Genomic DNA, 27,079 nt, shown 5'->3' with positions numbered 1-27,079 from the left:
GTTATAGAATGGTTGGACGAGCAAGACCTTATACTGCTCAATGACGGTTCTCCAACCAGACTTAACCCCACTGGTTTAAACTCTCACATTGACCTTACTGCTGTTTACATATGCCAGGATAGCCAGTACGTCTGCATGGGCAACCGTTAATGATACAATGGGATCTGATCACCTCCCACAACCAGGGCTTAACACTAACTTTTTTTCAACTAGACCATTCGGGCTAGTAAATGCAGAACCTACTAGCCCTGACCAATCTTTCATGTGCCCTGACCCAAACATTATCAAAACCTTTATATTTATCATTCAACTTGTATTTTCTTGTGCGTGGAGATGCGCAATTATGATTCAATCATTCTTATTAGCTTGCCTTACTAATGCTAATAAATTCAATATTCATCTACTTATCGTGTAAGTACCTATTATCGAACAGAACCTGATATCGGACGGTTTGTTTTGGTTCTATATGCGCATGCGCAAAAGTGCGCATGACGTCACATCCATAAACAAAGGGTCATTTATGAAGTCCGTGACCTACTTGTCCACTAAGCTTGCAACAAATGCGCCGAAAACAGGTAAAAGAAATGCATTTATTGTTATTTACACGGTTTTATGTATTTTTTGCTATTACTTTTTGAATGCATTTATCAAAACGTGCATTTACACACCAAAAAGCGTATTTCCATTTGCAATTTTGGTTGCAGCAGACGTAGATTTTTTCGTCGAGTCCGGGTCACGTGACAGTCATGTGATAGTCATGTGACTTTGTTTTATTATCGCTCTTAGAGCTACAGCACAGTTCCGAAAAAATATTCCAGCTTTTCTTTCTTGACAATTGATCATCATAAAGTTAAGTTTGTTTTTCTTTTTTTTCAGTCTAATCCTAAGAAGATAATTAAACACAGAGGTCTTTACTCACCAACAGCTCTTCACAATGCATACCTTAAAGTAAAAGACAGTGGCTTGCCAGTAAGAACTGTTGCAAAACAGTATGGTGTTCCTCATACTACACTATGGGACCGTGTGAAAGGGGTTATTGACCCTGAATGCCTCAAACCCGGACCAGCTCCACTCTTCTCTCAGGAAGAAGAGGTCAAACTAGTTGACCATGTCAAGACAATGGCTGCCCTTGGGTATGGTTATACCATCAGTGAAGTTGTAGCAAGTGCTACAAACTATGCAGTGTTCCTTGGTAAAAGGCCAAATGATAAACCTTTGTCTGTGAAATGGTTTAAGGGTTTCCAGCAGCGATGGCCTGAGTTGCGAGTTGTTCGTCCGAGGGCACTGTCCAACTACAGAGCTGAAGCCACATCAGAGGCCAATGTTCATGAATATTTCAACAATTTGATGAGCGTTGTTGAAAAACATGACCTCCACAACAAACCTGAGTGTGTCTATAACATTGACGAAAAAGGTATCCAAACAGAGCATACCCCACCATTCATAATAAGTGGCACATTGAAGGCACCAGCAGTTACTTCGTCAAGGTCCTGCGTTACAACAATAATTGGATTTGGAAACGCATTAGGCACACAGCTTCCACCATTCTTTGTTTTCAAAGGGAAACGCCTGAATGCAGATCTGTTACAAGGGTCTACACAAGGGTCATCAGGGTGTATGTCTGACAGTGGCTGGTCAAATTCAGCTGTGTTTTTACACTACATGGACACCCATTTCCTCAGATATGTGCACAGAGTGGACAAGTCACAGCCTATCCTTGTTCTGCTTGATGGTCATAAAAGCCACATAAATGTTCCAGTGCTGGATTGGGCAAAGAAGAATAACATTATTCTATTCATCTTACCGGCCCACACAAGCCATGTCCTTCAACCCCTTGATGTGGGTTGTTTTGGACCCCTTCAAAAAATCTACAACTCCATGTGTCACAGATTTATCAGAGAAAATCCCTCTACAAAAATAACAAGGTACAATGTTGCTCCTCTTGGATCTGCTGCATACGTAGCAGCATTGTGGAAAATCTTCGATCTGCCTTCAAGAAATCAGGTGTTTTTCCTGTTGACGAGTCAGCTGTTAGCAAGGAGCATTTTACCACTTCGATACCATATGTTGCTGCACCATCTGTTCCTGAAATCAACAAAAACATGCATGAAAGAAATCCTGATGTTTTCTTCTATGAAGCAGAAGTTGTCATTAACAAAAAGAAAGAATTCAACAATGCAAAGAAAAAGAATAACATTCTTGAATTTACATCTGGCAAAGAAATAACAGATCCAATAATTGAACAGAAACTCAGGGAAAGAGCTGAAACAACAAATGAACAGAAAAACAAGCAACAAACTGAACAATCCAACACACATTCGAAGCTTATGCCCACAAAAGAAACAGTTTCACAAACAAGGAACAAACAACTGAAAAAAAAAACAATCAACAAAACAACACACTTACCCAGAGCCTGGACCCTCCCATCTAAACACTGATGTTGAATCCTCTGAAGATGAAGATGATGATGAAACTTGTTGTGTATGCAGCCTCTTTCAGCCAAAAGAACTTGCTAACTGCGTATCATTGATATTTGTAAAGTGGGCCAAGTGTGACTTTGATAACTGTAGCCACTGGGTGCACTTGCAGTTTTGCACAGCCACAAATGTTGTTAGGAGAAATGACCCGTTCTATTGTCCTTGCCACAATATTGCAGAGGAATAGACTTGTTTTTTTGTGTTCAAAGCTACATGCTTTTCTAATTTTGTTAATTTTCATGTTTCAAAAAAAATTGTTCAGTTTCATGTTTGTTTATATTTACTGGAGTAGTATTTATGAACTGTTCGGTAATAGGTCATGTTTACATCGGCCGCCATTTTGTTTTGTCTGCTAGAGGTGACAATAAACAAGGAATCATTGTTATGAATTCTTGACGGATATTTGCTTGAAAACTTTACAGATAAGTTATTTAATGATTGAACTGTTAGTTATTTGTTAAAACAAATTGTTTTTGTTATTTTAAGTGTTTGCAAATTTAACTTAATTTCTTAGGTGTTCGATAACTGGTTCGTCCACCATAATACATCTATTTGTAATCTTCACGCCATTTCGGGAGAAATTTCCTTGTTTTTTTCCCTCATACTTTCTATTACTTTTCTCCTTCCCTTTTCTTTTCTTATCCGAGGAACCCCCATCCCCACCCATAAAGCCAAACTTAAACAACGACATGAATGTTAAAACCTGTTTCACATAGATTGCCGTGGTTGCCGTCTGACAAATGGTAAGTGAATCTTAGGTGTCGCAAAATAACGTGTTACGGTAGTCGTAACAATTGTACAGGGTAAACTGAAAGTGGAATTTGGGGGGTTACATGCAGTCGGTTTGCTACTAAGTACATATGATGCAGGTCCTGGTGCATAAGATTTTAAAAATGTATCTGAAATGAAGAGTTTAGGTGTCAGTTTAAAGGTACATGTGTAAGTCACAGGGCAAAAGGCCTGATTTGTGCATTTCTTTGCATGTTAGTGGTTGCCAGCCTCAATAGTAGGGCATGGTTTTTGCCCAATCGTGATACATCGGCTATCTCGGATTCCTCCGTAAGATAGGCCTCGTGGCTAACGGTCGCCATATTGCCTTGTATTACTACTTTACTACCCAAAAGGTTGTCAGTCTATTGTTATGAGGCTGTATACGATGCGCGTTGAACTAGCGCCAAACTTTTTACCGAAACTTTGATATTAAGAGCACTATTAACGTTCATTTGTGTTGCATTTTGACCTATTATCCAAGTGATTTACTTTTCCATTATTATTTAATCACCCTCTCATCCAATTTTTAAGATGAAATTACGGTGTTTACAAAACCAACCAAACCGAAAGTGAAACTAGATGCATTACGTTTCGCGATGTAAACATTAAATATTTGTTCAGTTTGAAGTGAATCGATAATAGACGATGGAAAATGTATGCAATGCAGACTATCATTGCCGATTGTAGTACTGGCTAAACAATACCTTTTATGACAGGTCATGTATAGAACGTTAATCAAAATAGTGACCATAAATCACTACAAATGTCTGGGTTGATCATTAATATAATTAATGCACGTTTCTGATCTAATTGCCTGTATCTAGTTGTAATTACCATGATATTGATAAAATTAAAACGTTTTTTTTTTTCATAAATTAACATTACATGTTTTATTTTTATCATTTAGGTAATATATAATTGTATCATTATCATCATTAAATATTCTGAAAAAAATCTAAATTATCATGATTACTTTAAAGTAGAATTGTTAAATTTTTCTCATTATTTTTAATGAATTTCCGCATTTGCTTGATTCAAAATAAAATGTATTAATAAGGGTTTCAGTTTTTAATTTATATCCAATTTTTAGTTCGATTAAATTTAAAGTACTAACTACATACATGTATGTGAAATGCTCTTGAGTTCGTTTCCTGGGCCTAGAACCAGTACTTGGGTGTCTCTTGGAGATTTCTTAAGAATGCTCCCACACTGGGGATCAAACCAGTGACCGCCAGATCATTAGGTGGACACCACATCCATTACACATCAGCGACCTTTAATTAGTAAATTACTTTAGTATTGCAGCATTATATAATATAATGTTGCTACATATTTTTGGAAAATGCTTAAAGTGCAGTACTAAATAAATCTAATTGCATACAATTTTAATTGTGTATATTGTGTGATTATTAGTTACAAATTCACTTTTTACAGGTATACTGGATTATGAAAGACTGATAAACACAAAATTGACAACTCATCTCCCCAACGATACTTTGTGTGGCTCATTCTCAGAACAAACCCATAGTCAGTGAGAAAACTACAGTGTAAAAAGACCACTTGATTGTGACAATTATGGCAGACCAACCAAATGTTATCATTTAAAATAAAGAAAACTTCCAGTTCAATATACAGTTTATACCAATTATGACATTGACCAACACAGAAAATAATTATAAGGTTGATTTTCCCAAAATTGACTGTTACAATTGGATACTGTTTTAAGCTTCACTCTACTTTGTCTGAAAATAAAAGTCCTAAATGATGTAATAGAAACGTACATATTTAATTTTTAGTTTTACAAGTATATATATATATATATATATATATATATACCAGGGATCATATTTTTTTCGGTTTTGTCGGTCCTAGACCGATTGGGGTCATGAAAGACCGATTGAAAATCCCAAACAGTCGGTCCGATTCTGTGTGCTAAAATGCCCATGTCATGAAATCGATTACACAGTGCACATGCTAACATACCCTAATTACTAGAATTTCGGTTATCTGTACCATTTACTGCAGACTCTAAACCGGTCAGGACCAGTTTATTGCGTGTCAGACGACTAGTATCAGAGTATGACCCCAAGCAGCGAAAATTCGCGCGGTTGTGTATTAGTCATGCATGAATAACCCCGTGTCAATATCAATCGATAATTTCACTGGCTTATACCTAGTACACTAATCGGTCCCTAATGTGTACTCGTGACGATAAAATCGTTGACAGTTACTTCGGAGATGAAAACTTCAATGTTCATAATCCTCGTGGAAAGTGTGCATTTCATGCATGATACAGAAAACTTTCATACAAACAAAGAAGAAAATCGGATATTCTGCAATAATTCATATTATTGTGGGCGGACCGAATACACTGAAAACATGCGCTGTAACTAAACAAAACATGCCGATACATTTTCCACCAGCGAACTGACTGGCAATAACTAAATGAAAGTTGCGGATCTGATTGACAGAACAGCCGAAAGTTATTTTATGGGCGGAACTTCACATAAAATAGTACACAAGAAAAATAATATACATTGTATAAATCTGAAGTAAAAATCGTGTTAGAATCAAAATCATTCGTGTACTTGATTGTTTGTTGTTGAATAACTCACGACCGGAAGTTTAGATGCGTGGTTTCAAATCACTCGTGCTTCGCACTCGTGATTTAATCCCTACGCATCTTAACTATCGGCCGTGTCAACTATTTGGTTTTGTTGTTGCCAGTATCCAACCTACGCACAGACATTTGTTAGGTTCAGTGCATGAATGTAAGCTATTATCGAGTCGACAACGATTTAAAACATCGGTATAGACTTACACAGATAATTAATATTGACAACGATGAAAAAAGTCAGATACAACAGCACACGAAACAACAATAAAAGAGAAAAAAAAATCATAAAACCAATTGAGAAAACTCGTATGTTCCGTTTAAAAAAAATGCCAAAGGCAATTAAACTTGTACATTTATTATACCACCTTCATGAATGGCAAAATCAATGGTATATATGTTGGCGTAATTTGTCATGATTTCGGATATAAATTTTCGGACACTTTCCCCATTTAATCCAGACCGATTGATGTTGCGGGAAAATATGATCCCTGATATATACATATATTTTTTCATTTTTTTCAGTATTGTGTGAAAGGATTTGAAGTAATTATGTGTTTTTGAAATATGATTTATGTGAATTTGAATAAATATATAAAATTTAGTGATTTTCTCAGACAAAACTGTTAATTATATACCAAAGTATTCAGAATGTATTATTGTAATATTCATTCGAATTTTTTAGTACAAAAAGCACTTTTCCCTGGCATTTGTATTTATAGTAATTACATATTTTATTATTCTGACAGCATTTATAAACTGTGTTCATGCAAGCATGAACACGGTTTCATTTTTTGAGTATTTAAACAAGAGGGCCATGATGGCCCTGTATCGCTCCACTGCTGAAAAAAAGGCTGAAACAAATTTCTCTGCATGTGCAAATACTTAAATATAGGCCCTATATAAGCATATGTACACTTTTGTGACCTTCTGGGCTGGGTCAAATTTAACCCAAGGGGTATAATTTGAGCAAACTTTGTAGAGGACATCTATATCTCACGTTCAATTTTGTGACCCGCGGTGGATCAAATTTGACCCAAAGGGCATAATTTGAATAAACTTGGTAGAGGACTATACGATGTTATTGCATACCAAATTTGGTAGCCAAAGTCCGAATGGTTTTCGACAAGAAGATTTTTAAAGATTTCACAAAATAGGCGCTTTAAAAGCGTTTATTCAGTTTTGTGACCTCCTGGGGCAGGATCAAAGTTGACCCCAGAGGCATTATTTGAACAAATTTGGTAGAGGTTTATGAGATGTCACTACATACCAAATTTGGTAGCCCTAGGCCCAATGGTTATGGACAAAAAGATTTTTAAAGTTTTCACAAAATAGGCCCCATATCAGCGTATGTTCAGTTTTGTGACCCCGGGCAGGGTCAAATTTGACCCAAGGGGCATAATTTGAACAAACTTGGTAGAGAACTATTACATGTCACTACATACCAAATTTGGTAGCCCTATGCCTTATGGTTAAGGACAAGAAGAGTTTTAAAATTTTCACAAAATAGGCACTGTATTAGCATATAATTGATTTTGTGGCCCCCGGGGCAGGGTCAAATTTGATCCCTGGGGCATAATTTGAACAAACTAAGTAGAGGACTATACAATGTCAGAACATACCAAATTGTGTAGCCCTAGGCCTAATGGTTATGGACAAGAATTTTTTTTAAGTTTTCACAAAATAGGCATCATATAAGCATATGTTCAATTTTGTGACCCCCGGGGCAGGGTCAAATTTGACCCTAGGGATTAAATTTGAACAAATTTGGTAGAGGACTATTAGATGTCACTATATACCAAATTTGATAGCCCTAGGCCGGATGGTTATGGACAAGAAGATTTTTGAAGTTTTCACAACATAGGCCTTATTTAAGCATATGTTCAATTTTGTGATCCTCGGGGCAGGGTCAAACTTGATCCCAGGGGCATAATTTGAAAAAACTTGGTAGAGGACTATAAGATGCCACTATATACCGAATTTGGTAGCCCTAGGCCCAATGGTTATGGACGAGAAGATTTGTAAAGTTTTCACAAAATATACCCGATATAAGCATATGTTCAATTTTGTGACCCCCGGGGCAGGGTCAAATTTGACCCCAGGGGCATAATTTGAACAAATTTGGTAGAGGACTATTAGATGTCTCTACATACCAAATTTGATAGCCCTAGGCCCAATGGTTATGGACGGGAGATTTTGAAAGTTTTCACAAAATAGGCCTTATATAAGCAAATTTTCAATTTTGTGACACCGGGGCAAAGTCAAATTTGACCCCAGGGGCATAATTTGAACAAATTCGAAAGAGGTTCACACCAGGAACATTCCTAAGAAATTTCATCAGAATTGGACCAGTAGTTTAGGAGAAGATGTTTAAAGGAAACGTTAATGCACGGACGCACGATGGACACAGGACCTTTGGCCAGTGGCGCTAAAAATCAAATTAAACATTTAGTTTTGATGTAAAATCAGTTTTTATATGCAAGTGTCTATTTCACTTATAAATTAAAACAGCATATTATACATTATTGAAAAGATTATTCCAAGCTTGATGTCATATTTCAACTTTGCATAGTGTAGTTAATTGAACATTGTATTGAACTGTATGGGCAGCTAAATTTTTTAATATATGTATGTTGTATTATACAAAATGCATTATTTCTACCACAAGTAGACCCTATAAGGCCTACTGCTACTAAATAGGCACTGGTATGAATTTGACACTGTTTTGATGCTCATACAAAACTTTAATTATTACTTCACTTTAGTATATTAAATATTTGCAAGTTTTTGTTCAACATTTTTTGCAAAGAGTGTCTTAATGCCTTTGAAAATATACTTAAAACAAACTAAAAATGCATTTTAACATACCTTTTTCCTGGTAAAGTGTATTTGGGATGATAAAAAATACACTTGAATAGTATTAATGCTGGAAAAATGCAGAAAAAAATACATTTGTTTCTGTTAGAAGTGTGTCTGGTCTGCATTTTTAAGTGTATTAAATGCACATCAAATGCAGATAAATACAATGCCAATACTGTTACATGTATTGTAATGGACATAAAATGCACTTCTTCTTGTAATTAAATGCTTTAGTGAATTGAAATAACCTTTTTATAACGTTTTAACAATTAATAATACCTTTTTATATAAATTTTCTTTTGAAATGTGACACTTAATTGATTTTTGCACCACTAGTTAGAGATATAATTTGTGCTCATAATGCTTTATCATTACACTATATAATATCATTTGTTGTATGAAAATTACCCGTAAAATTCATGTGAAAGCTCAAGAGATCAATAGCAGCGTGCTATACCCTGCTCCTTTTTACATGACTTGATGGTATTTAGTCCCCAATTCTACATGCCCAAGGGCAAATTAATGCGCAGATTTGACAAATAAGTCATAACTGGGATCCAATAGGCAGACATTCATATTACTTGTATTTAATTTAAATCATGATCTGAATTGCTCTTTGGCAAATCTTCGTTGGTCACAGTATTCAACTGAATTTTGTTCACTTTGTAGTGATTATATTTTCAATATTTATCAGACAACATCTTTCTTCAAAAGTTTAACATGATTGCTTGGTTCATTTAGAAACAAGATCAATGCATCATAACATAAAATGAAAAAATGTGTAATAGTAAAAATGGCAGCAAAAAAGCACTAGATTATCTGCCTTAAATCTGAGACGTTATGTTGATGTATTGGAATTTCTCATAAATAATGTGTTCCATAGTTGTATAATTGTATAGTCGCATGCATAAGTGTTGTCAATGTCACAATACCAATTAAAGCCTATAATTTACTAAACCAATTTGAAGTTTGATGTGTGTATTTTTCAAGATCTGTTATATATATATATATATATTGTTGAAAAGTTAACATGCAATAAGTTTACTGTAATTAAGTGACAAATAGTTTTACTGATTTGGTTGGATGCATATATGCAGATATATCATGGTTTGTGCAGAGGACAGTAGCAAAAACAAGAGCTGTCTCCGTAGGATGACATACGCCCCGATAAACACTTTGATAGAAGTTATGAGCATTTTTCAAAACCTAAACGCCAACCCTAAGTTCAATGTCAAAGGGGTCAAAATTTGTGTGTGTATGGGAAGGCCTTGTCGATATACACATGCATACCAAATATGAATGTTACATCTGAAGCGACATAGAAGTTATGAGCATTTTTTCGAAACCTAAATGCAAAGTGTGACGGATAGACAGACGGACAGTGCGATCACTATATGCCCTCCTTTGGGAGCATAAAAATGTGTATCACATTGTTTTGGTAAATTAGTAATGTAGTTAAAAGAACAGAATCATCAATTATAAAGTTATTGATTATTAAGTGTTGCTGGCATATTTGATGCATTCATCTAGCTATAAGAAGGTCCCTGTTTTATCTCCACTGGCACTGAGCGAGGGTTCTAAAAATCTTTAAACAATATGAATAAGTACATATAGGGTCGAGAAAGCCTTGTTGATATGGGGGCTAAACACCTGAAATCAAAGCGACCCAGGTTAAAGGCCGAGGCCAAATAAATAAACCAGAGGCTGCATGAGCCTGCTATACTCTGAACAAGTATTGTTTCTTCTCAGAAAACTGGTTTAAGTGTCTTACTAAGCTTTAGACTTTGAGTTTCAGTGCAATCTATCTAAAATAAATTGGTTAAATTAAATAATAATTTGTAAAAAATAAACATTCTGCACAAATTTAATTATTTACTTTACCTGTGACTGTGTGCATGAATCATTTCAGTCTTGATGGTTAGTGAACTATGTCAAAAGCACCATAGCTATGAAACACTTGTATTTTGAATATTGCAATGTTCCACAGAAATGATGCTGATGATAATTCTACACGATCATGACATGAAAAATGATGAATTATTACGGGCAAAAGCCCGCGAAGCGGGCGTTGACCGTTCATACATATGGGAATTTAGACATAAAATTACATAAGAATACCACATATGGATACGTCTCAAAAAAATTTGCCACGCGACATATATTTTCGCGATGCTATTTATGGCCTTGAACAAATCAAAAACACTTTGACATATGCTAAATCACATGTAAATACATACCTCAGGAAAAGTTATATCAATGACATCATAATTGTGTAGCGAATCGCACTAAATATTCTCGCATTATTTGTTTTTCTTCGCAACCGTTCCAGAATTAAGTCATTACTCAATTATCTCCCCTGAATGCTCTTCTTCAGTGAGTATAAGCCGAAGACTGGTTCACTACATATAGTTACAGTCTTTACCAAACACAATTTAAGTGAACATAACCCGTCTTTAATATATTGCCGAATCTTAGATTTCTGTCGAATTTATTTGCTTTGATCTTTTCGATATCTTATTGTTATTATTATCCTGACAAATCACAAACGCTTGTTAAAAAATTATTTGTTTTAAACATTATAGTTGGCATCTCTATTCTTCCAGTATTCTCGCGGTATTTCAATAACGACACCCTACTGTTTATTTGTCAGAATATGTGACGCATTTTCATTCGCTCTCAGAAAGCATTCTATACATAGATGGTGACGTCACTTCGTTATTGTGAGTAAGACCGGTGTGTACACAATGTCTCAGAAAGACGTTTTACGTGTGATTATGAGCAATATTCTGGTAAGTTGTCGTTGTTACCCACCAGAAACACATTTATTCACAAAATTTAAAGATATTCCGATCTAACTTTTTAGTCTTTTAGCTTTAATTTTTAACGTATTTACACCTCGTCTGCTCGCACTTTACCGATATCCCGAAATGTTACATATCACTATCAATTAGTTTAGGCCTAAAACCACAAAATCCGATACCGTTGGATTTTCGTACTACAATCTTACGTAAAAAATCTTCCAGATTCGAAATCAACAAAAAACAAGACATTTATAAATTGTCTGCATTATTGATCAAATTTTAAGATATTTGTTGGTTTTCCGTTTTTAGAAGCTGTTCTGCGAAGCCGAAGGCTAGAGCTGAGCATCATACAAGCCATTCTATCCAGCAAAACTGACAGTTTTGGTTTACAGAAATCAACAAAGGAGGGATTCCTGATCTATCAAATTTCCAAGCTATACACACAGTTATTATCTGTGGTGATCTTTATTGGTTCTGCTTGTTTACTTGGATGGAACATGTGTGAACTTTTATAGAACTTTTAAAAGTCTATATATGTCTATCTATAAACAAAAATCAGCTATTGTATAATAAGATCAGATGTGCAAACAATGTCAAAGGGTTGTTAAATTAACAATTTGAAGGCAATTATGCTGAAAAAAAAGGAAGTTACCATGCAAATTTTGTCTGTATATTGACAAGTGTCTGCCGATAATTGTCAAACTAGTAATACAAAACTTACCACAAAAATATGTAAAAGCACTAAGTACCTGTGATCATTTTTAGTAAGATAGTGTAATTCTAAACAGTAGCAAATAGCTTGTTTAGTAAATGCATAATGTAATTAATATGATTTCCGTTCTATTGTGTAATTAATAAATTGGTTGTTACTTGTTAATCCATGATAAATGTTTTATGGCTAGTACAAAACCAGCAATGTTAATTTTGTAAAAGGTAATACAATAACCCCACTTAGTAATTTCATATACGTAAATATTCTTGAAATGTAGGTTGATGATTGTGTTTCAGTTTTACTTATTTTGTAACTATTATTTTATGTGCAAATAAATGATGTGAAGTGTTTTGTATCTCCACACAATACCACATACCTTTTTATATATGTACTGTGTTATGTGTTATTTGAATGTTTAAATAAAAAAAAATGGATGATATAACATGATGCATTCTAATATTTGCATTCATATTGTAACTATAGAGCTAAGTGTATGCAGTTTAGACTGTGATTTTAGAATTGCTACAAAATGGCTAGTTTATTAGTGGCGACAAAATTTAAACTATTCAACAATAGTTTGCGAAAGAAAATTAGAAACCTGCAAGATACCTGTATTTATTAAATATTTTAATTGCGAATCAAGTATGTTGTTATGCTGTTACACATAATTATACATTGATAATAAATAAGAAGACTATTAGTGGTGTTAACGTTTCCCAACAGTAGAAATCATTCTTCTGATGAAGTCAGTGATATACAGACGAAAGCTCCAGGTATGGCTTTCAATACGTAGTGTGTGTTATTTGACAGTCTAAAACTTATTGGATTAAACAAAAATCCTGTCAAATTTGTCAATCAAAATTGATTTGACACATCACATGATTTTGATTATGTTAAATCAGTGTACTGTATGCTAAATGCAACTGCTTTAGCAAGCTGTCAAGTTGAATTGAGACATTTGATGAAACAAACTGTTTCCTGAGTAGGACCAGTACTTAGTGTCTATATGACGTACCATGACGTCGAAAGTCTGCAAGACCTACTAAGTAGATCGAGAAATGTACTTCGACGTACAATTTTCACCGACCCTTGAGTGTTAGCCAATCAGAAGACACCTTACGTCTGTTGCTTTTAGAGATTTTTGACATTGAACATTATTATTATTATTTATACCGAATTATGCCACAATCGACCGCTTACTCATAGATATTGTGCGTATTTATGAAACATTATTATTATTATAATTTATACCAAATTATGCGACTATCGACCGCTAACTCATAGATATTGTGCGTATTTATTGACCTGGCGTGGCGGAATTAACCTCTGACTTATGCAAGTTATGGTTATCACAAAATACCACCAACGGGGAGTTTATAATACATTATTTATCCCATTAATGCTTGGTAACTGGTTACCGTTGGGAATTTCCAACACAGTAATGCGCTGGACGGTCGTGATACTCGGCCCCCCATGATCATTTCAGACACACAATATGCTGAACAATTTTAATTTTAAAAAGGTAACAATTGAATCTTCTTCAAATTTGTATATAATCTATTTCAATGCATTAAATACTTGAAACTTTTATGTGACGTTATTTTGCCATTCTGATATTTTTATTCATTTTGTCATCAACTAAAGTTTTAAACATTTATTATGAATAAATCTGAAGGAAAAGCGGCTCAAGAGACTAGTGTTTTGATTGGCTGTTCAGAAAATGTGTACGTAGAAGTACAAACATGTATGTCGAAGTACAAATTGTACTTTGTCGTACAAATATATACTTTGAAGTGTATTTTATATTCATGTCGACGTACTTATTGTACTTCGACGTACATTTCTCTTTTTAACGTGTAGGTCTTCTTGACTTTCAACCCAAATGGTACGCCATAGTATGTCTTTAGGGTTATCTAAAGAATGCTCCCACTTAAAGGATCAATACAGAGACCTCCCAGTGACTAAGCCAGTTAGCAGACACCCCATCCACTATACCACAGACACCGAACCAGCTATAAATTCCTGTGGCTAGAAAACAAAAAAATATATAAGATGCTAGATCTTCAAGCTTGGAACATGTAACTCGTTTTAAGATTGATTTTTTTGGATGCATTACTAAATTATTGCAACAATTATCATATTTTGAACACAATCATGTCCATATATTTATTAATAATACATGGTTATCAAAAAAACTTAAAAAGCTTTTGCCCGTAAATTAGGTAGCACCTATAATCATATTAGATATATTTCTAAATTCCATTTCCACCAACAATTCGGTTATTCCACTACCAGTTCACATGCTTCGTACACAGTTGAAAATGACACTATTCCACTCAACAACCGTGACACATGTACTCAACTTTTCAACTTTTCGCAATTAAAATTGTCTTCTACTGTTATTGTTGTTGTTGTACTTTTGAAAGTAGTTCGAAAGATGGCGACTATTAACCCAGAGATTGATTTATGAAATAAATCGTCTGCTGATCCAGAGTGGGTTTTTGCCTTCAAATGACACAGCGGTAAATTAACAAAAACAGAGACACTGAGGCTTCAGAGTGTTGAGTTCCATTGTAGAAGACTTTTATTTACTCTACATACTGAAAGATATAGACACTTACAAATAATAAACGTCATTAAAAAACAAGGCTACATCCGCGGTGCATTCTTATAAGTCTAATATAAGTAGGAAGGTCTCATCGGTGTCACAAACTTTACACTAACGCTTTGACGTGCTTGTCACGGTTGGCCCATAAGGGCTGTTAAGACAAGGAATACGAATACGAATGGCAGTGCCGGTAGCTGTCAAAACCGGTTCATATGTTCTAAGGTAATTATTTTGAGTTACACCGTATAGAATTTTTTCAAATGCAGTTTTTTTGTAAGCTTATGAAACCACCTTTCCAGTCATGTATAGTTATATATTGGCTTATCGCTCGGTCATGGTGAAATTTGAGATCAAAGATTGCGAATTCTATATATAACAAAGAAGGAAATTAATTGGGCATGTGTAACCAAAAGGGCTATTCGGTACCCCTCGCAGATTATCATTATCACGCCGGGGATTTTCTGAATTGTCGGCCTCTTTCTTTTTGATTGCAATCAGGGGGTTCCAAATATATTTCGAGATACGATCCGTTTGTTGTCTCCAACTTCACTCTGGGATTTAATTGTCATCTGATCATACTGTATTAAGATTTCTGCATCTTTGAAAAGCTTATTTAAAACACAGTTTATTGATATAGAGCACATAATCCTGCCCAAAATACACACGACCGGTCGGGCATGTTCCTGGGATATTGGCTAGCCCGGACCTAGGTACAGGCAGTGAATGTCGTTCGGACGTGCCTTAGTGTTAAGCCCTGACAACAGGTTACCCTGCACAACTATATTGCACAGGGAACTGATGCCCAATGCTCAGGAGAGCAAAAGTTTCTTTTGGAAAAAGCTAACTGGGCTCAGTTTAGGGACCCCTGTTCAGATCTCTCCCTTGCAGATGTACACTCGCAGGACTCCAATCAGTTTTTAACCAGGTTTTCCGAAGGAAAAAACTGGTTATTAGATTGGCGAATGCGGGCTGGCTGGCGGGCGGGCGGACCAAGCTTGTCCGGGCCATAACTATGTCGTTCATTGTCAGATTATAAAATCATTTGGCACATTTGTTCACCATCATTGGACGGTGTGTCACGCGAAATAATTACGTCGATATCTCAAAGGTCAAGGTCACACTTTGAGTTCAAAGGTCAAAAATGGCCATAAATGAGCTTTTCCTGGCCATAACTATGTCATTCATTGTGAGATTTTAAAATCATTTGGCACATTTTTTCACCATCATGGGACGGTGTGTCGCACGAAAGAATCACGTCAATATCTCCAATGTCAAGGTCGCCACGACTAAAAATATATATCTTTTAAAAACAAACTTACAAAGGGGGTTAATTTTGTTTATTCATTTCAAAAGTTCAGTTTGAGTTTTCTCCCTTTATCAGATTTTTTTTTCACAATGAAAACCTTGTTTTGTGACAATTTTGTCACTTGTGTAACATTTTTACTAGTAAGATATTGTCCATAGCGGAACGTAGCATACCGGTCTCCTCTGGCAAGGTTAAGGCCAGAAATAAGGTCCATTGGTGGAATGAGGCATGCTCCAAGGCGGTACAGGATCGTAAAAAAGCATTAAAAATTCTTAAAAAGAACCCCGCTGAGCATAATCTTCTTAATTATAGGTCCCTCAAAAATCAAGCAAAGCGGGTCATTTTGGAAGCAAAATCTCAAAATTGGAAAGAATTCTGTGATTCAGCAATTATAAATAAGAAAAATACTAGGGATTTTTGGCAAAAAATTCACAGAATTAAAGGAAAATCTTTCACCCCTGTACCGCTACTTAAATACAAAGGTGAATTTGCAACTACCCCAACGGAAAAGGCTCAATTTTTGGTACAGCACTGCCAATCTGTCTCCAGTGACTCAAAACTTCCCGTTGAAACTTTGAACTATCAAAAGCGGTTTGAGACGAAGCACCAAAACATTGATCATGACTCACAGATGACCCCTATTGATTTTGAGGTCACTAGGTCAAAGGTCAAGGTCACGGTGACCAGAAATAGTAAAATGGTTTTTGAATGATAACTCAAGAACGCATACGCGCATACGCCTAGGATCATGAAACTTCATGGGTAGATTGAGCATGACTTGCAGATGACCCCTATTGATTTTGAGGTCACTAGGTCAAAGGTCACGGTGACCCGAAATAGTAAAATGGTTTCCGGTTGATAACTCAAGAACTCATACGCCTAGGATCATGAAACTTCATGGGTAGATTGATCATGACTCGCAGATGACCCCTATTGATTTTGAGGTCACTAGGTCAAAGGTCAAGGTCACGGTGACCCGAAATAGTAAAATGGTTTTCGGATGATAACTCAAGAACGTTTACGCCTAGGATCATGAAACTTCATAGGTAGATTGATCATGACTTGCAGATGACCCCTATTGATTTTGAGGTCACAAGGTCAAAGGTCAAGGTCACGGTCACCCGAAATAGTAAAATGATTTTCGGATGATAACTCAAGAACGCTTTTGCCTAGGATCATGACACTTCATAGGTACATTAATCGTGACCCGCAGATGACCCCTATTGATTTTCAGGTCACTAGGTCAAAGGTCAAGGTCACAGTGACAAAAATCGTATTCACACAATGGCTGCCACTACAACGGGAAGCCCGTATGGGGGGCATGCATGTTTTACAAACAGCCCTTGTTTACCTTTTACTTTAACTGAATTATTAAGCGCCATTAACACCAGGAGCAATACTGCCACGGGGCCTGACAAAATAGCATATTTAATGTTTAAAAATATGCCAACCATAACTCTTAAAATATGGCTTAACCTATTCAATCAGGTGTATAGAATAGGTGCAGTACCACCCGAGTGGAAGCAGGCCACATTGTTTCCTATTCCTAAACCTGATAAGGACAAAAACGATCCAAACTCATATCGTCCAATAAGTTTAACATCTCATGCAGGCAAATTACTAGAAATAATGGTAAAAAACAGATTAGAACACTTATTGAAATCTAAAAACATACTAAACCCGTTCCAGTCTGGCTTTAGGAAGGGGTGTTCCACTCTTGATCAGCTTTAGCTAGACTACAACATGATATTCTTTCTGCAAAAAATCAAGGGCAATCAGTACTAGCAATTTTTTGGACCTTCAGGCCGCCTTTGATTTAACATGGAACTTTGGCATATTTAAAAAGCTAGCTGACTATGGAATCACTGGATACTGTTTTCACTACCTCAGAGCTTTCCTAGAGGGTTGCAAAATCCAGGTCAGGGTCGATGGGGAGTTATCAGAGGAAGCCATAACAGACCGCGGCACCCCCCAGGGGTCCGTAATATCCCCAACTCTGTTCTCCCTCATGGTAAACAGCCTACCTGATGCCGTAAAAGACTCAGGAATGGTTATCTCCCAGTTTGCCGATGACTCAGGCAATTGGTTAAAGGGGTCTAACATGTTACGCCTGCAGAAGAGGGCTCAAGCAGGCTTAGACTCCATATTGAAATGGTCTATTGAATGAGGATTTAAAATTTCTCCAACCAAAACAGTAGGAGTATTATTTGGCCACCAAATTCAGTACTCTTTGGACTTAAATTTAGGCAGCACCAAAATTATTTTTTAAAAAGTGGTGAAATTTCTAGGTATGTACCTAGATAAACAGTTAACCGTTACTCACCACTTCAAATACTTGGCAGAAGGCTGCGAAAGGGACCTAAACTTAATGAGAATGTTAAGAGGCACATGTTTCGGATCAGATAAAAATAGCCTGTTAACTCTCTATACGTCGCTTATACGTCCAAAGCTTGATTATGGAGGCCAGATCTATGCATGTGCAAAGCCAAACGCCCTAAAAATGGTTGATGCCATTCAACACAAGGCCCTTAGGATAGCCCTGAGAGCTCTAAACTGTACACCGGGTGCACTGCTTGAAGAGGTTGCTGGTATGCTACCCCTTGACTTGCGCAGAAAACAACAGTCCCTTAACTTCTTGGCCAGGGCTAAGTCTCGGCATGGCTCAAACCCTGTAAACAAACTTGTCGGGACTGGCACCTTCATAAAGGGGAAAATACTTAAGCGTTAGCATGTCGCCCAACAATTTGGTGCGAGTATTAGGACCCTTGTTGAAGATGCCGGCCTCGACAAGGTACCTGTAGCAGACCTGAAGCCCTCCAAGACCCCCCCTGGACGCTTGGACCATTGATGTTGACCTATCACTCTCTAATAAAATAACGAAAACTGACTTGCCACAACTCATCAAGTCAGAAGCTCTGTCACTCATAGATAATAAGTATGCTGAACATCTAAAAATCTATACAGACGGCTTCAAATGCCCTTACTCTGGTTTGGTAGCCAACTCTTTTGTAATTCCTTAAAAAAATATTACCAAAACGCACAGGCTCAGCAACAATCTCTCTATTTTCTCAGCAGAACTTTTGGCAATTAAATACTCTTTGTGCTGGATATTGGTCAATAAACCTACTAAAACTGCTATTTTATCAGACTCAATGTCATCTCTTGAGTCTATAAAAAACAGAAATAGCAGATCTAGGCCTGATATTTTAACTAGCATTTTGGAACTTCATCAACAGTGCCTAGACAAATCTTTAAAGGTCACATTAGTATGGTGTCCAGCACATGTCAACATCAGTGAGAATGAACAGGCTGACAGCCTGGCGCCTACTGAGATCTACTCCCTGGCAAAGAAATTTGTCGTGGGTCAGTGGAATCTCCGGACTGACAATTTGGCCTCCCGTCGACATACTTTTATCAGACCCGTGAAAACCCTCAGGCCACCTGACAGATACTCAGCAAGCATTGTGCTTGACAGAGCCATCACGCGCCTGAGGATGGGAACCACCCTATTACCCGGTGGCGCGGGAAAGTATGTCCTCGGTGTAGACACTGCATGTCCTAGGTGCCAGGAACCCCTCACTGCGCCCCAAATGCTGCTGCACTGCCATAACCATAAGGCGCAGAGGGGCCACCTCGAAGCTGCATTGCACTCCCATGGACTAGTTTTAAACCTTTCCAACATGCTAGACCCCAAGGGAGCAGCTAGGGGCCCGGTCTTCCCTGCCCTCGCCAAATACCTCCTAGACTGTCAGATAACGGACAAGATCTAGGTCATTGGGGGAGGGAGAGCAGCCAACACCCACCCTATTATTCAGTCATGTGACTGATTTGTTTTAAACCGTGTTATTTTTGCACAAGTCTAACGTAGTCATTGTTAGTATGGGCCACTTTTTACTATCGTATGGGGGACTTACAACCTGTTACTAGGCCTGGAAAGGGCTGAAAAAACTCTCAGTAATAAATGGTGTCCAACGTACCTCGCTAATGCAAGAAGAATACTCTCTTTTCACAAGAAACCCTGTGAAAACGCGCTGTAGCCACAAGTATAGGAAATCACCCACAAGAGAATCGTCCAGTCTGGTTCCCGTCACGAACTTCCTGGCTCCCGCAGAGTAGCGAATGCTACACTTCCCCCGACTTTCTCTTGTAAGGCGGTAACACATTTTCAAAAATAAGTAAAAATAAACAAGGCCTAACAAAAAAATATGTTTGTTTCCACTGACATGGCCTAAAAAATTAGGGTAGGTAGGTAGGCAAATAATTTAATTTTTTTTTTTTTTTTTTTTAAATGTCGTACATGGTGCATCTTCTCATTTTTTTGTGTACAACTGTATGTACAATAAATTTGATGATGTATGTAATGCTATATGGCTTTATTTAAATGCTTTAATGAAATAAAAACTTGCTGTTCATTAATTTTGCGTTTGTTGCTTTCCATATTTCCGAGTTAAATGTTGTCTTCTGGCAACGGCTTTAATAGTCTATTTTATGACCAATAAAAGGCATAACTAAAGTCGCAGTAAGCTTGACCCTCAGTGTCTATAGGGATTCAGTGTTGTTATACTTTCTGTTTCTTTGGGATCATGGAGTATAAACTATATTATTTATAATTTATAATATTTTAAATAGCCCAAAAGCCATACTAGGGGCACGCTAGTGGTGTTGCATGTAACATTATCACCATTAACAGACTCAATCAAACTGGGTGTGCTATTATATTTCTTGGATGCAGTTTATGCTTCCAAAGGACCACATTTTCAGATTATATTATGTACTGGTGTCGTGGGGTCTATCTACCAGGGCTAGCGCTGTCCCAAAATTTCTTTGAGCCAACAAGGTTTTTGTTTTTCGATGCGCGAAAACTGGTTTTGAAATAATTATATATACATTTACTATCAACTTGTTTATATTTCTTTTAATGACAACAAGGGCATATCACATATCATAATGTAACATACATTTTTCAATATAGAAATTATTAGTATGGTACTTGTCAAAGAACAAACATAAGTTATTTTATAGATGTACATTTAATAGGGGTGTCGATTGTTCCAAATTTGAAATCCTGAAAATTAGACAGGGGGTCTTGGAACCGCAGCCTCAGGAATCCAACAGGAATAAAGGGCAGATCCCCTACCCCACCCAGAGCCCTTACTAATTGTTCTTTTTTAGTCTTTCCAATTGTATTTTCAGGTGAATACAATTTAAAATATTATAAACCACACCGTCCGTATCACCGCATGTGCATTTGTCTTTATATTTCTTCTATAAAGAACTTCGAAAATAAATTCTAATTGACGAAAAATGATGTATCCGAAAACGACAGTCCGAAAATTTGTACGCGTTTTCCACATTAAATAAAATGTGCATATCGTTTGACTGCATACATTGCAAAACCTAGCAAATTTACAATTTGGTTAACATATTGCTTTACAATAGCATTTTTTTGTGGGTGAAAAACAACTTAATTATCACCTTTTAATTTCAAACGATAATCGGCAAAAAGGTGTAACATTGTCGAAATAGAACTAATTATTTAATTATCATCCTTTAATTCAGATGTATAGTTGGGAGAAAGGTGTTAAGTAATCAGCTTAGAAATAATATATTTATTGGTACGCTTCATTTGATTAGTTAATCTTTAAATACGACGTTTGCCATCTGCCGCTGTATTGTTGGCAGACGACAAGATCAACTGACTGTGTATTCCAAGTGTACAGTGTCTGCGCATGAATGACCCAATATTATGTGTAAGCAAACTAATTGCTGATTGGCCAGCTACCACATGCGCTTCAATAACAATAAAAATGATATGCGGATAACGTAGACAACAGGGTTTGTTCTCCACTTTTTGGGAAGATAGCCCATGGCTTTGGAATTGGGAATTTTATCGGCATTTTCATGAAATTGGGAAAATAAATTAATTAGCCTTTTTTTCACACGAAAAGTCCATTGATTAGGGAAATACTAAATTTGATATAACTCTTTATAATCATTCAAATTAAAAGAACAAAATCATATAATACTTTGTTAGATGTAATTGAATTAAAATTGAGATAAAATATGCATAAGACACTTTTTTCTAAAAAAAAATAATTTTTTTTTGGAAATTGGGAATTTTTGCCACATTTTGGGAAAAAAGTATACTTTTTGGGATTGGGAACAAAGCCGAATTTCGGCTGTAAAATCAGGCCAAAAAAAACCTGGACAATTTTATTGAGCGTTGCCGAAAAATACGCAGTCCGATTTTTTTCGTATTTTGGGCTCAAAAAAGATAAGTACCGGCGGCAAAAAATTAGGTAGGGTCGGGCCACCGGAAACAAACAATTATTTTTGTTACGCCCAATTAAACAAACATAGATACAACATCTAATGGACCTCCTCCTGGATAATTTCTTCCACATGAAGTACATGTGTACAAGTCATCCATCCTTAATGTACTTAACGGACATCCAATGTCACGAAATACGTGCGAGCGGTATCATGTCCACCATTTTAACGCCTCCTCCACCTATACATGAACTACATGTACTTCCTCCAGTGACCTTTCTCCATCTTCCCCGACTAGCCCCAGTAGAGCTGTTGGGCATTTTCCGCAGTCTGCTGCAACATATCCCTCCAGCTGCAACCCCGGATCTTGGCAACCTCCTGTGCCGTCACTCCGATAAAGGAGGGTGATGACAGCTCCTCACCAGCTGCCGGGAAGTATGGAGCATCAGACTCTAGCAACAGTCTTCCTCCATCAATCCGCATCAACGCCATCTTGCTGTTTTCCGGAAAATCTCTCACCATCAGACTGTAACCGAAGTATGTGTTGGGTAAATACCCCAACCACAAACTGACTTCCTTTAGGGATCCGTTGAAACAATGCAGATGGATCCGCTGTTCAGGAGAAAGTAACCCCTCAGAGCGGTAAAATAGCTCATAGTACGCGCTCGTGATGTTCTCTCGGGGCCCTGGACGGCAGTGCAATACTAGCAACAGATGTGGACGAGCCTTTAATAGGGTGAGGGCCTCGTCCAACGTCCTTTGTTGAAGTTCTGGATCACCTTTGGTGCTGTCCAGCCCGACTTCACCTAAACCCACGACCTCGTACGAATCGAGCATGGTGGCCAACGTCTCCCTCAATCACCTTGCCAGGGTGAATCCCTATCACCGTCACCACCTTCTTCTTCCGTAACTGCGACACCTGGCGCTTGGTGGGATATGTAGAGGGGTCGCACTATACGGCGACCGCTCCGTCCAGTCCAACATTCTCCTCCGGCCTCACACACCGTACAGCCTCGGCGAAGTTCACTGGGTGTATCCCTATCCTGGCACACAGCCGGTCCAAATGGAAATGAGAGTCCACGCTCTCAAACTTGAGAGGGACCACCGGTGTAAACTGCACTCTACGAGGCACCTCCCGCACCACAGGCTTCTCTGCATCGACCACATCTGCCACCTCCATGTCGCTCATATTGACACTCTCCTCCGAGCTGCGCCCCGGAAGCCAAGGTCTTCGTGGTGATGTAGACGACGACAAACGTGTAATCATTGCCTTGTGGGCATCAGCAGAAGTACTGCTGATCCCGTCCTCTTCCTCGATCCGTGTCTCGACTCCTACTTCCTCGTCTGGACTTCCATCAGCAGGAGTACTGCTGAGCTGACATCAGCTTCCATCTCGTCCTGGATAGCAACGTCTCTCCCGCCAACTTCATCCACCCTCACCTTCACCACAATCGGCACGCTGCAACCAACAGGATCAGGCCACTGCTCTGACGAGAATTGGAAAAGGAACTCTTCATGCTGCTGCAGAGTCAACAGACCCATTACCTTCAGCATAATTCGATACTGAAAGATAACTCCGGGCGAGTTAAGAGGTACACATGTGAAAACCTCTGGGATCAGCAGCCCCAACTCCTCCGCGACCTCGACCGCCACCTGCCTAATCCACTCGTCAACGGTGCATTCCTCTCGCCCCATCAGCCGTCCGTTGTTGTGGTAGCGGACCAAATCCTCAACAGTTGCCTCCGGACCCACCACAACCATAGCCAAGTAACGCAGCGCTATCACTCGGACCTGGACAATCCTAGCCCTGCGGGCTTCGCTCCCTGGGTCATGCTCCCTCAGGCCAACGCTGTCGGGTAGTGATGTCCTAAAAAGTGGGCCTTCCGGTAATGGAAATTCTCCATACACCAGAAAACTTTACACTTCTTGAACTTGTGGTCCCCCTTTGGTCCAGCGTAACCTCCACCTGGATTTGGCGCGACCGCCCTACGTGCAGCAGGCTGCTCTTCCGCTCGACTGCTACGAGAAGTACTCCCAGCAGTCGGCTTCTCCTCAACCCTTGGAACTGAGGTGGTCTCACAGCTTGTCAGCGGAACCCACTCGACCACCATCTTCGGCGAAACCCATTTTTTCCCGGGCAGTATTTGGCCACATGCCCATGCTCTCCACATTGGTGACAGAGCCACTCATTCTCACACTCGCGGCTCCAATGGCTTTTCTCCCCGCACTTGAAGCACCCACGATCGATCACCACCTTCGTCTCTTCCCAGTACAAAGGCGATGATCTCTGCGCTTTCTTCGGCGAGCCTGCCACCGTCCAACTTTCCTCATCCTCCGAGGTCCGAGAAGTACTCCGAACCTCAAAGTGCGCACCTCCGCATGCTCCCCCGCTTCTTTCCTCCTCTCTCTTCTCGTCTCCACATGGTGGACTTTCTATGGGACCTGTTCAGCTTTCCACATCCTTCGAGGTCAGAGAATTACTCGGAACCTGGATTGGCGTGGTGTGTCCGCACGCTCCACCGCCACTAGAATCCTCCCTCCGCTGGTCTCTGCAAGGTGGTCTACCTGAAGACCTTGCCCAGTCAGGGATGGTCGCGAAGTGCCTCTCAATCCAAGCTTCACTACACATAGCGAACCCCATCCTGAACGCGAATCCGGCCAAGTCTGAAAGCCACTCTCCCTCAATCCCCCGTCGGGCCAGGTCAACCTTCCCTAAGAGAGCCTGCCTTTGATCATATTCATGTTCGTCGCAGGTCATAAGCGAACGGATCAGGGCCTCTGGGTCCAAAATCCTCCTCTCCTCCGTGGCCTCCAACACGATCATGATACGCTCCCTCATTGTTGCACTGTAATATATATTACTGTAAATCACCTGAAACAGACAAAAGAACTTGGTTACACACATAAGTAATTTGGCACCAGTCCAGATGGACACGCCAAGATCTCATGCAGCACAACTCCATCAGTAACGTATGTCCCTAAAATTATTGAGACATGGCTCTGGGAGTCCCACCACGTAAGTAACGTGACGCCTCCATCTCAACTTAATGCAACGTCATGATGTCCGACCGGGCCACCCTCCTTGCATTTCACACATTTATATTTGTCAATGCTTAAAGTGGTTGGAGAAATGTTGACGCATGCGCCGTGAAACCATTCGTCACAATAATCAGACGCAATCATGAATCGTCCGTTCCAGGGCTTACGACAAGTGCAAAACACCTGTTCAGGATCACTTGTGTTGACTCCCACTGGGTCAGCTTTCCACTCCTGGATATACTTCGGGATTTTTCTGTCTCTACAGGGTTTTAACCTGTCATGGATTTGTGTCATTTCGACACAACTTTGTTTTAAGTTTTTAACGGAATTATTGTTCAACCTTGCCCTTTCTAAATCAGGCCAATGGTATTGACCTGGTATTCCTTATTTTAAAAACATTTTTTATAAGCGTATGACATTAGTTCACCATTTACATTCTTCAGTTTCTTAATATATTCATATTTTATAGCAGTTTTTATGTCCCCCACTATAGTAGTGGGGGACATATTGTTTTTGCCCTGTCTGTTGGTTGGTTGGTTGGTAACGGTCTGTTGGTTGGTTGGTCTGTTTGCGCAAACTTTAACATTTTGCAATAACTTTTGCTATATTGAATATAGCAACTTGATATTTGGCATGCATGTGTATCTCATGGAGCTGCACATTTTGAGTGGTGAAAGGTCAAGGTCATCCTTCAAGGTCAGAGGTCAAATATATGTGGCAAAAATTGCTCATTTTATGAATACTTTTGCAATATTGAAGATAGCAACTTGATATTTGGCATGCATGTGTATCTCATGGAGCTGAACATTTTGAGTGGTGAAAGGTCAAGGTCAAGGTCATCCTTCAAGGTCAGATGTCAAATATATGTGGCCCAAAACGCTTATGTTATGAATACTTTTGCAATATTGAAGATAGCAACTTGATATTTGGCATGCATGTGTATCTCATGGAGCTGCACATCTTGAGTGGTGAAAGGTCAAGGTCATCCTTCAAGGTCAAATATATGGGTCAAAATTGCTCATGTAATGTCACTTCTGCAATATTGAAGCTAGCAATTTTATATTTGAAATGCATGTGTATCTCATGGAGCTGCACATTTTGAGTGGTGAAGGTTGAAAGTCAAGGTCATCCCTTAAGGTTAAACTTCATATAGGGGGACATTGTGTTTCACAAACACATCTTGTTATTTAAAAGAAAGGACGAGGCTGTCCAGTAACCCGGGTATGTTGGCTGCATTGCACCCCCTCCCTTCCCCTCTGACACCCCCCTTCTCCTTCAAACTCGAAGAGCCATGTCAGACAGGAGTGCACGGTGCAGGGTCATACACCTTGCAAAACCCATTTTTGCCCTTTAAAGGGCATGACCAACTCTTTGGTTCTTTAATTATTTTTAAAATTGCTATATTAAGTATTATAGTATATAAGGTACACCTGTACTTTACTGTTTGTTGTTTACCTTAACTTCTATTAAAATTGTTACTTTGCTTACATAGCAAATGAGGTACTTTTGTATCATTTTTACTCTGCTTCATCCCCTATATATTTAGTATTTTAGGTTAGATTAAGGCATCTTGTGTTTTTTTTCCTGCATCTTACTATGACTATGTACTTCTTTAACCAATT

The 27,079-nt window shown here is 38.4% G+C and overlaps 3 protein-coding genes across 5 annotated transcripts in view; 2 read left to right on the top strand and 1 right to left on the bottom strand.

The window, feature by feature from the left end:
• The window catches only part of LOC127840149 (serine/threonine-protein kinase PLK4-like), a 79,103-nt gene that overhangs the window by 2,924 nt on the left and 49,100 nt on the right, over window positions 1–27,079 (top strand). For 2 of the 3 annotated variants that reach the window (XM_052368630.1, XM_052368628.1), the window contains exon 1: window positions 14,748–15,064. The exons of the other annotated variant lie outside the window; for it this stretch is intronic. The gene's annotated coding sequence lies outside the window, so the exon portion shown is untranslated. Of the gene's footprint in view, window positions 1–14,747; window positions 15,065–27,079 lie in introns of those variants that run through there. 3 annotated transcript variants of the gene reach the window in all.
• LOC127839643 (uncharacterized) lies at window positions 420–2,664 on the top strand. The gene is made up of 3 exons (XM_052368028.1): window positions 420–575; window positions 877–1,839; window positions 2,590–2,664. Exons 1-3 carry the CDS (start codon window positions 561–563, stop codon window positions 2,662–2,664), a joined length of 1,053 nt encoding a protein of 350 aa, XP_052223988.1. The 5' UTR covers window positions 420–560.
• Window positions 22,713–23,255, bottom strand: LOC127839642 (putative deoxyribonuclease TATDN2). The gene has a single exon (XM_052368027.1). It carries the CDS (start codon window positions 23,253–23,255, stop codon window positions 22,713–22,715), a length of 543 nt encoding a protein of 180 aa, XP_052223987.1.

This window comes from Dreissena polymorpha, chromosome 7 (genome assembly GCF_020536995.1).
Source record: "Dreissena polymorpha isolate Duluth1 chromosome 7, UMN_Dpol_1.0, whole genome shotgun sequence".
Lineage (NCBI taxonomy): Eukaryota > Metazoa > Mollusca > Bivalvia > Myida > Dreissenidae > Dreissena > Dreissena polymorpha.
Note: the sequence above shows the minus strand (reverse complement) of the source record. Positions and strands in the feature narration are given on the sequence as shown.